The sequence below is a fragment of the Papaver somniferum genome, chromosome 5, assembly GCF_003573695.1.
Source record: "Papaver somniferum cultivar HN1 chromosome 5, ASM357369v1, whole genome shotgun sequence".
Lineage (NCBI taxonomy): Eukaryota > Viridiplantae > Streptophyta > Magnoliopsida > Ranunculales > Papaveraceae > Papaver > Papaver somniferum.
Genome location: NC_039362.1, coordinates 83,600,473 through 83,614,499, shown reverse-complemented (window position 1 = coordinate 83,614,499; position 14,027 = coordinate 83,600,473). Strand labels below are relative to the sequence as shown.

The window sequence follows — 14,027 nt, the reverse complement described above, 5'->3', positions numbered from 1 at the left end:
TTCCTCAACAGTAAGAGGAGATCAAAATGAGAATTATCTTCATCATTGAATTTCACAGGGAGTTCTTGAAGGATCTCATCCTGGTATTTTCGGGGATTAAAAGAGTATAGGTTTTGAAAATAGTTTACAAAAGAAGATTCAATACTATCCCTATCAGTTAGGATAGTTTCAATAGAATTCTTTATCCAACTTATAACATTTCTTTTTATTCTGAAAAGACTGACTCTATGGAAATAGGGGGAGTTTCTATCTTCTTCCATAATCCAAACCTCTCTTGACTTATCCTTTCAGTACAATTCCTCCAAATTGTTTAAATATTCCAATCTGGCTCTAAGTCTAGTAATAACTATATAATCAGTTGGATTGGAAGTTTGTATGTCAGCTAATTCACTTTGGGTGGACTTGATGTTGGTTTGAATATTACCAAATGAGGCTTGTGTGTCAGCTAATTCACGCATCCTTTTTTTTGTGTGTTAAGGAGTTTAGCTCTCAATTTATAGGCAGGGGAACCAACCACATTGACAAACCATGAATTAACAATAATGTCCCTACAAGTAGGGTCTTCAATCCACATGGCAATAAAATGAAAATTCCTAGGCATGAATATATCATCATAATTGAAGCCAATATGCATAGGGTAGTGATCAGAAGAGTCTCTAGGCAGATTATTAACAACTAGCTTAACAAACAAAAGTTCAAAAATTTCATTGATAAGACATCTATCTGGTCTTTCCAGGCTAAGATCAAGGCTTTGTTGCATATTAAACCATGTAAATATTAAGGCCAGAAAAACCAGGATCATGCAATTGAAAAATGTCGCAAAAATTACGCAAATTATAAAAGTCGGAATCATCAACATCTAGACCACCATTCTTATCCTCAGTTCCTAACAAAGCATTAAAATCACATACAAAGAAAACTGGTTCATCTAAGGGAGGTTGGGGCAATTGACATTGAGATTCCCAGAAATCTTGTCTTAAGCTACTATTTGGTTCACCATAAATAAAGTGAATATGACAGGTTTTAGAGTGGATGATATCACCAGTCGTAACATAGATGCCCCTAGAACTGGAGGATAAAACTGCAAGATCAATTTCTTTTGTACTAAGAAAGAACCAAACCACCACTTCTTTCAATACTAGGGACATTGAAAGTACAAGGAAATCCCATATTCTTCAGTTTTCTAGCATCCAGGTCTTTATTCATTTTGGTCTCCGGTAGGAAAACAATATCGGGGTTAATGTTTCTACAGAGAAGGCTAAATTCTTTATTAGCCATTTTCTTTTCCTAAACCTCTAACATTCCAGCAGAGAAGATTAACATTGTTAATAGGAAAGGAATTAATGATGTTGGGAGTATCAGAGGACAAAAAAATAGCAGGGAAAGGAGAGTTATTTACCTGATTGGTAGAATTAGACCCACCACCATTTTGAGTAATATCATCCGAAGAGCTAAGATTCAAGTTAGCAGCATCGTGACCAGAATTGTTGCAGACACTATTGTGATTCTGGGAAGCATCAGTAGGTACAATATAACTTCCATATAGATCTACTAACGAATGGGTATTGAGGGTACAATTACACAGGTTAATTGCAGGAAGATCACCCAAGCTGGTAATTGGAGGGCATAATTTGTTGAAACCAGGTTCAGAGCGATCAATTTGTTCAGGGGCCACAATGATACTTGCTAGCTGAGAAGAGTTGGCTCTAGTGCACTTTCTAAGATCAACTCTCGGGTCAATCTTCCTTTTAAGATTAGAAAGAGCATCATGTTCAGCAGCAAGAGCAACCACTTCTTCCTTAGAGATAGAATTCTTTTGAGTTGGGGTAACTTCCGATTTGAATCTTCTAGTTGTATTGGAGGTACAGATCGGTCCACAACTAGTTCTTCCAGATGAATCAGTTGAGACATTTGTAGTAACATTTTGAATATTAACTTGCTTGAATAAAATTGGAAGACTATTTTCTTGTTGTATAGTCTTTTGTTGAACTGGACCAACATCAAACATCTTGAGAGCTGCAGAACGATTAACAAAAGGACCCATATGAAAATTGCTTGACATCCCTTTCTGAGTGATGCTATCAGCATTTTGAGCCATATCTTTGGCTTTACCTTTATCTATATGAACACCCTCAACAAATTGTAGTTGAGAATCAAGGACAATTTCAGCCGGAGTCATAGGAGTATCTTCAGCAACATGACCAGCAGTAGAGGACGTTGAGCTAACCACAATTTTAGGTGGCATCATGATCTTTGAGACATCACGAAAAAATATATTTAGAACTTGTAGAAGTTGCATCCCTTTTGTTTAGCTTTCCATGCTGGACAGTTAGCATATTTATGATCAATAACACAACAAAAAGTGCAGAAATTTCTAGGAACTTTGTTATATCTGCATTCAATAAGGAAAGGTTGATCTCTTCCACTAGTAAATAGAGGAATGCCTGTTGGTAGAGATTTTCGAACCGGTATTCTGATTTTGATATTTTTCTTGAGGGGGTGATTACCAAAAGGTGTAGAAGCATCAATAAATTCACCAATATTGAGGGTTAACTTCTGAAGATCTTAAAATTCGGTGCATTCTTTTGGCACATTACAGAGAATTAACCACATCAACTCTTCATCAAAGTTGATCTGTTGATTTGCAGGCCAACCTGTCGGAGGAACAGCTCGGAGAACAATCAAGAATCCACAAGCAAACCATGGTCACTGCTCATTAACTCTATTAAAATCATTCTCAGTTAGAAATCTTATAAGGACTTTGTTTTTCAGATCACTAAAAGTAGTCATTGTAGGAGTTTTGGCAAGAGGCCATTGAGTACAAATGGAGTGATGAATAAAAGAGGTAGGTACAAGAGTTTCACAACACAGATAGCCAACCATACACCATTTCCAGTTGTTATCAGATTCTTCTAGAATAACCTTTTTGTCGATGACTACTGGTTCAGATAATGAAGATGGTAAGGAGAGTTTTTCTGCCATTGGTAAAGTTAGGTTTTGAATATCTTGATTTGAAAATTGGGAAGTTTCTTCAGGGTTTGAAGTATCCATATACCTTATAAGATCAGTAGAGAGGGTGAAAAAAATTGGGTAGTGGGGATTAAAATATGTATCTGAATTTTGAGAGATAAAATGAGACAATGATTTGGACATATCACAATGATTCGTATGGATAGTCGTATCTTGCCAAACACCAAGGACCTAACCTTAAAAAGAAAAGCATCAACTGGTTGGAAATAGTTGTTGTTGTGGGTCAAAGTAAAAGGGCTTAAATTTATGTTGTAAGTATCCTTTGTGTATGATAGATGGGTAGATAGATATTCTGGTTTCCAAAAATATGATAACTTTTCAGATAAGTAGAAAGGGATTGAAGCTTGAGGTTCACGTGGGCATGGAAGAAAAGAGACAACCCAGCTAGTAGTACTATATTGCATACCATATAGTTTTGTATTTCGTACGACAGATACGTAAGCATGATAGAAGCGGAGTTTGGTGAATATTGATGAGGTTTGTTTTACTGATGCTGGGGTAGGTTTGTTTTACTGATGCTGGGGTAGGTGGGTAAACTGGCAGATGAAATTAAAACAGTTGAATGTAGTAGAAATATGGTAAGACTTTTGATTTGTATCATATATTGGTAACATAACAAATTTTGTTGGTAATTTTTTGGTTTAGGATATTGATTGGAACAGAGTGATGTAGAGCCAGCTTAGTCCATATGATGTTAATTATAACCTTCCCCTCTGATGCGCCCCAAAACACAATGTTGCCTCTCGACAAGTGTTGCACTACTTGAATATGCATAAAACAAATTAATAGTTTAATTAGTTCCTAATTGATATTACCAAAATTTGGTGACCTACCGATCGACACCTTAATAACAGTTCCAAAAGTTATAACTGCTACTGAACGTCTAGAATTAGGATTTGAAAATAAGGCATTTTAGAGTAATGATGGCCTTGAAAATGAAAGTAATGCCCATGGATTTGATGAGACGTGAATAACCAAGCGACATGACACTTCACCAAAAGCCTTAAATGGCTACTAATTGGTACAAGTTGGTCTTTAAAAGAGGGTTTAGAAGAGATATTATCATAAACCTTCCCAATTTTACTCAGAAAGGAAAGAATTAGAAAGAGGAAAGTTAGGAATGGAAAATCTTGGACATAATCTTCCTGCAAATCAACCCTCATCTGCAGAGTACAATCAAGCCAAAACTCTAGCATTTTCGTTAAGGGATCAGGATATAGAGAGATTGAGAGATGAACTACATGGAGAACTGGATAGATGTGCACAACAAATAGAACAACAAAGTAAGAAGAATGAGATTGATGATTTATTTACTGCATGGAAACCCAAGCGTTTTTCAAGAGTTGACAGAAAAGCGTAGGAGAGATCAGAGAGAGCAGAGAAGCATAAAGGTTGTGGGAGTGCAATTGAGAGTGATTCATAGGAGTTAGAAGATGGATTCGAGTATCCAGTAGAGGAAATCGAAACCAGTGAAGAAGATTCAGATGATGCTGAGGATAACAAAAAGATGGAAATCTATTATGAGATGAAACTTCGCAAAAGGTTTGACGATGAGAGGGCCAATCCGAATTTTTTTCCAGGACCATGCATGAGGGTGAATCAAGTGATGATGATGAAGAGCTCTTGGAGGATGAAAGTGAAGAGGACGAGGAAAGTGATGAAAGTTCATCATCTGGTGACAGTCAGGTTTCTCTTGCATCCTCAGGCAGTGACTATAGTGAGCAGAATGAAGAAGACGATGCCCGGAGCTACGATGGAGAGGACTACTAAAGGTCTCTCTTGGGGTATCGAAAGCAGTCAACGTTTCAAACTTTGAGAAAAGTTTGATAATGATTAGCAGATTTTTTCCAAGTTGGCTTTCTCGATACTTGCTCCTGGTTTTCTTTATCTCACTATTAATGATGGTAAGGGTGTTTGTTGATGTTTCTCTTTTCGGCCGGCTTTGAGGGAAGGTTTCCTAGTTTCGCGGTGTTTGTGACAGTTGGTATTTTTTGCTTTTGTGAAATAAGTGATGGAGATTTCAAGTCCTATATTTAGTATATACTGATGTTTGTGTTTATGTTTATGTTTATGAACTGGATGATGTGATGGGAAAATTGATAGTAAGCTTTGATTTCTTGGTTGATAACAAATATAGACAGGGTTATAATGAATCTTGAGCTGTCTTTGTTGCTTTGGGAGTTAGTATTGAAATTTTCTTTCTTATGCACATATTTAGACCAGGGAGTGATGATAAAATTACATAAGGCAATAAAGAGCTTGGTGAAGAAACTTAGACAATGAAAGATTATAGAACTAGAATTGCTAGAGATATAACGTAGAACACCAGATTGCATCTGAAAAATTCTTAGACTTCCTACGTCACAGTGACGTTGCAGAGCTCTCAATCAATATAAACTCTTCCTTCTCTCTCAACTCTTATACCATAATATTCAGTTTCAAAACAAATATAATATAGAAGATCTTTTTTTTTCCCGCTAAAGAGGATCTTTAGGCCTATTCCTATGCACCAATTTTTTTTTATTTGACATGTCATGTGACATGGAAAATGAGTTTCCCCACTACGGTAGATTTGAAAATTTTGATTAAAAATATATATTTAATTGTGTTGAGTGGGACCCTAAATTGTTAAAAATATATTTGTAGATGTATTATGGGGTCCATGTGAGATATTATGTATTATAAAAATTGGAGAGAGACCCTTTAAATATAAAAACATATTAAAATAATGAAAAAGTAGGAGAAAAGAAGATATAAAAGATAAATTAAATTATTCGTAGATAATGAGAATATTGCTGGAGATAGAGAGAATATCGCTGGCGATAAAATCTCAAAGCGATAAAATATCTATTGCTCGCTGCAAACTTCAATACGGTACATTTAACATATTGGCACACATTTGCCACTTAGACATACCCATAATGGGTGCAAAAGTGACAATTTTTAGTGTTTAACATACCCATAAGAATAGGCCTTATACTGTGAAAAAGGTATTAATAGTTATAAAACTAATGTAATTCGAATAATAATAAATACCACTGTTAAACGCTATGCAATATGTTTTTTAAAGATAAATGATAATTTCAGTTTTTCCTCATTTTAAAACCATTTGAAAAGTATGTTTACTTTCACCATTTGATCAAGACTTAAAGTTGAACCTCGTAATTTACCAAAAGCCATTTGTAAATCTTTTAAATTCACTTTACATTTTATTTTATCTTCATATCACCGCTCCACATTAATACCAAACTAAGCCTATATGATATGTTTTATTTCAAGGCGTTGACGATAGGCTATTGATTTTTGGAGTTAGGATTTCCGTATAAATTATGAAATCAAGTTAGAGCAACTTATTAAGTTTCTTGTAGTGATCACTTCTATTGGAGTCAGGGTGCTGCAATATATTAAGTTTCTTGCAGTGATCACTTCCATTGAGATCTTTCTTCCGAGATGAATTTCATTTTCTCGTTTCCTTCTCATATAGAAAATCTTGTTTTCTAACTTCGCCCGAATAAATTGTGAGTGCAATGAAAAAAAGAAGAAGGTTATTATTGGGGCGTCACACTTCTTTAGAGGGGCTTCACTTAGATTCTTAGTGTCCAAAAAAAGTGGTTATGGGATATCCTTCACTTAGGTATAAAATGTCTGGAATACCCTTTAACTAAAATAAAAACATAAAAACCTAATCTTTTCTAATCTAATCCTAGAAAAAAACTTCTCCTCTTCCTTCCTTCATCCTTCTTCTCTTCCTCTCCTCCACAGTCAAATTCAATTCAACTTCAATTCACTTTATCGTTTTCTAAACTGCTAGTCGTACGTCTAGGTTCCCCAACCGTAATTTCAGTTTTTGAAGAACTTACGTCCATGCTCTGATTAATTCAAACCATAGAAATAGCTTGCATGTTGGTTTACGTCTGGGTTCCCTTAGTTTCAACCGTAAAATTGAATTTACGTCTAGGTTTATCTTATAGGCTAACTAGACGTAATTGTTCCGGTATCTTTTGAGAGGAAAGCTCAGATTGGAATACCTCTAGGTTTTTTGAAGCTATTTTCCAGACGTAAGCCTGTACGTCTAGGTTCGTGAATTGTTTTCCCAGACGTAATTTGATACGTCCAGTTTCATGAAGTTTTTTTCAGGACGTAATTGTGTACGTCTGGGTTTTTGAAGTATTCCCAACCGTAATTTTCCATGAAAGTCTAAAAATCTCGAACTTTTTACGTACTTAAGCTAGTTTTGAGCGAAATTGAACTCATGGGAGATAGTTTAGAGGTGTACCTGTTGATTTTCAACCATTGGTAATTTGTTTCATCCATTCTGGTTGAGTGATCAAAAAATCTAGGTTTTGAAAGAAATCTACAAAAATTTTCTTTTCTCTCTTTCTCTAGTTTTTCTTCCCACAAAAGCTTTGTCCCAGAATTCACAAGTATATAACGAAATTCATCTTCTTAATTTAATAATTATCTAACTAAATTAAAATTAACTACATAAGGATTGTCATTATTTGAGATAAGGGGTTTTTGATATTACTCGTGGGTGACCCATTGTTATCTTATTAGGTGACGCCCCTCTAATGGAATGTGATGCCCCAATAATAACCTTCAAAAAAAAAAAAAGAAAAAAAGAAAAAAAGAAAAAAAAACAACGCGAATGCCGTTAGTCAGGTTTCATGTGTTATAAGGTTGGACCACAGATGATCATGGATTCATGATACACTTGCATCAAAGCTTTAAAACCCCAACTAGAAATGCATATAGTTAGCTGACAACCAACATAGATATCATCAATCAATATGTTAATAAAGTTAGTGAAAGACAATAATCTTGCTTTCTGTGCATGAATGACTCCCTTGCATGCAGCAAAATGTGCAAGCAAAATCCCTTTATTTCTCCCTCCCTTGTTATTTGTCTCATATTCATAAACTCTCGTACAATCAAATCAAGCTTCAAAATAAGTTAAGAGGATACATTTATGAAATAAAGACATGTGTTTGTTAATGGCCCGATTATTATATCTGTAACCTTGCATGCATTTTAGGTTTACAGTGAAGAGGGCTTGGATTCTAGTTGCACATTATATAAATAGTATTTGAATAGACTTGTAGGTAGTACTTAGCTAGTTCTGGAATGAGACTCTTCTAGGGCTACAGAGATTTGACACAACTTGGGCTAGAAATGATATACTGAGTACATCTGGTACATATACATAATGCTAGTAGCAGTAGTACATTTTCTGATTCAGCCTTTCATGGGTATAATTAATCTAACTTTTTACTGTTGTGTGAACCAGGATAGAAACTACAGAGAGAAATTAGCAATAATATGACTGATTTGTCACAAGCTGTTCAAATTATTAAAGTCATGAAACAGAATACTGAATTATCTATTCTTGACAATGCTCCCAATAATAAAACAACCCACGTATTGGATAGAAAATCGATAGAAAAGTACTGTATGTTTTTTTGAGTGATAAGGGATAGCTTGGTACTCTTGGGGTGTCATGGAACCAAGTTCATATCATTATATTATATAATACACATAAATCACTCATAAATAAGAGAATCGATCGACATTGCAAGATCTAAAATATGTTTTGAACTCATAGTTGAGGTTTTGTAGTCCTTAGGTCTCTGGAATTCTTCAGAAATTAAATGTAAAATTGGAAATAATACTAGCTTATATTTGGGTTTTGTTTCTTAGTAAAATTGTTGAGTCTTTTGTGTTCCTTGATCTCCAGCAATGAAAGCATCATCAACTTTAGCCGCTTGTTTATTGGAATCAACTGTTAGCCCGAAATGAATGTGAGGAAAATGTGCCCACTGCAAAAGAAAATTTACAAAGTCAATGACTTATAATAACATACTTAAGAACCATAACGACATAATTGTAATAAGTTTCTCTCTAATTAACTAACACCAAACAGATCCTTTTCATTAGATAGCCTTCCTTATAACTTAGAAGTAAGAACTGCTAAAGATGAGTTTGATTAGCCATCCATTACGACCACATTATAATCATGACCCCAAACCATATACTGCTGGAACCAGTAGTTAAGTTCAGTCGTCATGTATTACATTATTTTGTGCAATGATGCGTTCCCCACTAAGATCTACTTTCTGCTACATCTCTGGCTAAATATTATGCAGAATATTTGTTCTCTGGTCTTCTGCAGAATTACAAGTTTCCAATAAAGTTTTCTTATATTAGATGAAGCTTCTAGGTTAAATAAACACTTCTAAGGGAATCTAACTTAACTAGAGTATCTCAGACGGTCCAGAGAGCATAATAGCACTTAATTCTTTTATTACTAAAGGTTGTATGAGAACATAGAATATTACTCCTACTTACTAAGTATAAGAAGTTAGCATGTTTAGACGCATATAGTTTTCCAGTGTCCTTTTTGGGTTTGTAAATGACTTTCGATTGTGATCGACTTGTTTTGACTCTTATGAGTACTTAATTTATGATTAACTCTTAGTTACTTCCCTTGCACTAGTCTATGATCCCTTTAACTTACATTCTTTGCAGCAGAACTAAAAGCTTCTCTGTGAGTAATATCTGGGTTACTAGCCTTTATCCTTTGGATCTCCTCCCTGCCACAAGAAGAACCAATTATAAATACAACCTTGATTAGACTAACAATAGTTTCTACATACAAGTCTAGTATCAAGATATATGGGCATTATCAAGATCAGTAACACTTACTTGATAAATCTGTTATACGCAGAAGGAACACGTTGCCTCTTCTCCGGAGCTGCTTAATAATTTCATGATGTAGATACAAACTTCGTCAGCAATGTAGATATATTCAAAATGCATGCATACCGTAATTACAGATCCATATATAACCACATATTATCTGCTTCTTGGTCGTTGCTTATTTTTTTATTCTTTCCCGGATTCATTTTCATGTATATAGTAGGTACCTTTACAAATATGTATCTATGTACATACACAGCGACGAATTTAGAATCGTGATCATTCGTATGGCCGAATTTTGTCAAGTGTATATATGATTATAGTGATTCAATTCAATCCTGAATACACTTGTGAGTTATATGTACATGTTGCTCATAACTTTATATTTTCTTGTTACTGATTAATAAGAAACTTTGATTAGTCACTGACTCTTCTTAGAGCCTTGATTGTGGTTAAATGTTATAATGCAGCTAAATCAGAAAATTATCCTTTTCTTATGGAGCTAGAATCTTACGGCGAATAGGTAGCATTCTTGGAGGAGGTTCTTCATTCTGTACAGAGGGCTTGTTACATTTGTAAGAAGCCATCCCATACTCTTTGCTTGTATCGTCATGGCTTAGATTCCAATTCTGCAGGTTTTTTTTTAAACAATTTGATTAAGTAATTACATCATCCAGCAGAAATAAATACAAAATGAAACTCATTTTTCGAATTTAATGTGTCATAATTAACATGCACTGAAGTTGCCTTCCTCAATGATTTTTTTCCTCATGCAGAAAGCTGCATGTTCTACTAATAGACCCTGCAATCTATGAAGGAAGCTACGGCATACGCAGTTCAAGATCCTACTCAAGACTTGAATTCGAGAGGAATGGTTCAAAATTCATTCTTGAAAAATCAAGATGAGAAAGTTCCGAGAAAGAATGGAACAGGATGTTACAGTATTCACAGTAAACTACATCGATCAAACCAAAAAAGAGGAAACGTCACATTCATGTTTATTGTTTTTGTCCGATTATCATCTTTGGAAGCATTTAACCGATCAGGAAAAAAGAAGGAAAAAAAAAATCTTTAGAAGCATTTCATTTCTTTTTTCATCTCCCTTAAAAGTCTCCTAGAAAATTCTTCAAACATTCTTGGAATTAATCTTTTTATACCTTTATTTTCTTCTTATCCATTTTAAGCTAGAAAGAAAAAGAAATAAAATAACGTGAACATATAATTACCTGATGAAGAAGATGATATTGATGATTATTGTGGTCTTGATGATGATTAATAGAAGGAGGAGAAGGAAGAGTTTGTGATACAGAACCCATGTTGACTGAGAGTAGATTAGCACAATGTCCGCATCTCACTGTAACAACATTGAACATACTTGTCCCAGGAACACTCACCTGCACCATCATCATCATCCCAAAAATGAGAAACACACACCGGAAAAAAAAAAAAAAGAAAGAAAAAGAGCTTGAGGTTTTCAGTTAAACAAGCTGGGTTTTGTATTGTACATGATGGAAACTTTAGGAATTAGGATTTCTATCCATTAACGGGTGTAGAGATGTAAACCAGTAAATGAAGTTACTAGAATTCGCTAGTTAGTCGATCGGCTAGTAAGAGATACTGGCTAAGTTAGATAGAGTTAGAGTATACGCTGATTGTGGCTTTCACTAATACGTACAAAGCTCCCCAAATACTAACAGAACTTCATCATTAACATATACTATTTGATCTTTCGCCACTTAAAAAAGCCAAGAAAATAAAAATAAAAATAACTAGCAATATATATTATGATATATATATGATTCAAATTACTTCTCTCTCTCCCCCTCCTACTTGAATTCACTTTCGGTGTTTCACTGACTTTACTGATGACTGACACTAACAATACAAGGGAGTGAGAAAGCAAACAAAAAAAAGAAAAAAGAGTCATTTAAACACTGTAGTAATAGAGAGTGAGTGAGTGAGTCGAAAACGACGTGACTTGGAACATAAACCAGGGGAGTCCATTACCACACCTCTGAGTGCGGGCTAAGTAGTGAAGACTGAAGAAGATTTATTAGACAGAGATACATAGAAAATGGAAAGAAAAGGTCTTTCAAAGGGAGGTCATCCTATGATGAAAGCTAAATTCAAAAGAGAAAGAAAAAGATACGGATTGTATATATGTGCTCATCAGTATCATCACCACGATCTTAAAGACAATATCCAGGGAATAGGGTTGAACCTGTTTTTAGCTTTATGCACACTGTACATACAGTCTTACCTAATTAAATAACAGTGTATAAGTAAATCAGTCTAGTTGATATGTAATTAAGGATAATAAGATTGGAAGAGAAGTTTAGTCAACATGAGATTAACTAGAATTCTATATATAAAATAAGAAACAATGAACAGTATTATGGAAGATGATCTATATAAAAGTTTCCATGTTGACTGATCAATCAATCAATCAACCTGATAGTCTCAAACCCTAACACTAGCTAGCATCTAAACTTATTAGTTGTTGTACTAGGAAGAATCCTATAGTTGTAATGCAGCAGCCTGCCAGATCTTGATTCTTAGCTTATATCTTAATGAACTCTTTGCAAGAAAACTAGTCTTGAATTGCAGCATAATTTTATGTATACTCTTAGCATCATTTAGTTTCCTAACACAGTTTTGATCCGACTTAACCCTTTATGAAGAATGAGTTTTGATAAAAAGTAGTTCATGATTTTACCCAATTACTTTTATAAAACCCTAAAAATATGATGCACCATATACAATATCCAGATAAAAAATGTAGAACAAAAAAAATGGAAGGAAACTGGGGAGAGTTTTGGTTCATCAGATTAGAGTATGCTTCAAAAATTTAGGTTTTGTTTCTTGAACAATTCATATGGAAGGTATATATACATCATCAAATCAAGCTAAACAATTAAATATGTAGCTTTAACAGATATAAACACATACAGAAATAAATATCTTGAAACTGAAATGACTACGTGTTTAAGGAAAGCTTTAACTGTTTCACTAAGAAACTAAACTTAGTTAATTGTGAGATTCAAATCAAAATTTATTAGTACGCAAGAGCAGCTCAATAAAAGATCGACCATAAACCCATATACTACTTATTTAATTAGAATTTAAAAAATGTGCAAACTACATGTACGTTAATGAAAAAATATAGAAGAATATGAACCAAAACTGTGAGATCTGGAAATTGGGTTATGGCAAATAGGTTGGTTTCATATGAAAAGCCAAAGAGAGTACTGTGTTTGTATTTTGTGTGTGAAAGAGAGAGCTGAAAGAGTATCTAGTTGGTAGTAACAGCGATATGATGATGATATATGTATGTATACCGCTAAGATGGTGTTGCAGAAGTTGCAGTGAACATAACAAACATGTCCAGATGGAACATCAAGTGATGATGATGACGATGATGACTGTTGTGACATGTTTTTGATGCAGCAGTGTTGAATTTGCAGGCTATATATACGTCGCCAGATCCAAGAGAATTAGTTCAGTAATATTATAGAAATAAAGGAGTTGATGTTGCAAAAGAAAAATAAAGATGAAGAGATTGATCAATACATATAGCAAAAAAGAACAGTAGACAGAGAGAGGGAGAGAAGTGAGATTTTATATCGAGAGAGAGAGAGAGGTGGAGGGAGAGAGAGAGATACAGAAAACTACAAAAGGATGAGATGGGATTGGTCGGGTCAGGGAGAAAGGAGGGGACCAATTGAAAGATATGAGAAAATGGAAGATGGTAGAGGAGGGTGAATTGAAGTTGAAGGAGTACGGATCTAAGAGTGGTTTTTGATCCAAGTAACAAGTGGTGTTTGTATGGTGAGATTATGATCACAGCATCTTTATAAGAATTCGGTAGTTGGGTATATTAGAATGGACATGAATGAATGGGGATGAGTGGGTGAGGAATGAGAGAGAAAGATGAAGAGATGTGTCTTATCTATCATGGCTCTAATAACCAGGCCGGACGAGGGGGGCGATTTATTCATGTCATAAATTTTATAGAATGTTTTTTCTGTGAAATCTGTGGTAATACATGCGTATGAAAAAGGGCAAGGGGGAATTGTAAGATTATTTATAAATCCCATAGTGTCCCTTTGTCACATTATATGTCTTGCACTTGAATTAGCGTGACAAAAACATAAACAAGTAAATATCCCTAGCTGATATAGATGGTTATTAGTAGGGTGCTAATATGTGTTGGAATTTTGTGTTACCCTTTATACCTGTTGCAGAAACACTTCCAAATTCCTATACCTCAATGTAAGGATAAGAAAGTTACGGCGTATTGA

General features: G+C 34.6%; 1 protein-coding gene across 2 annotated transcripts; it reads right to left on the bottom strand.

The window, feature by feature from the left end:
* Positions 1-8,432: 8,432 nt before the first annotated feature.
* Positions 8,433-13,562, bottom strand: LOC113282058 (putative axial regulator YABBY 2). 2 transcript variants are annotated; one of them, XM_026530991.1, is made up of 6 exons: positions 13,065-13,562; positions 10,953-11,120; positions 10,241-10,355; positions 9,733-9,784; positions 9,545-9,620; positions 8,433-8,846 (listed from the first exon to the last, which is right to left on the bottom strand). In XM_026530991.1, the coding sequence occupies exons 1-6, from the start codon at positions 13,158-13,160 to the stop codon at positions 8,724-8,726; spliced, it is 630 nt and encodes a 209-aa protein (XP_026386776.1). In that variant the 5' UTR covers positions 13,161-13,562; the 3' UTR covers positions 8,433-8,723. The 2 variants fall into 2 exon arrangements, with proteins under 2 accessions (XP_026386776.1, XP_026386777.1); XM_026530992.1 differs by having other exon boundaries at positions 9,733-9,781; positions 13,065-13,559.
* Between the last annotated feature and the right edge of the window lie 465 nt (positions 13,563-14,027).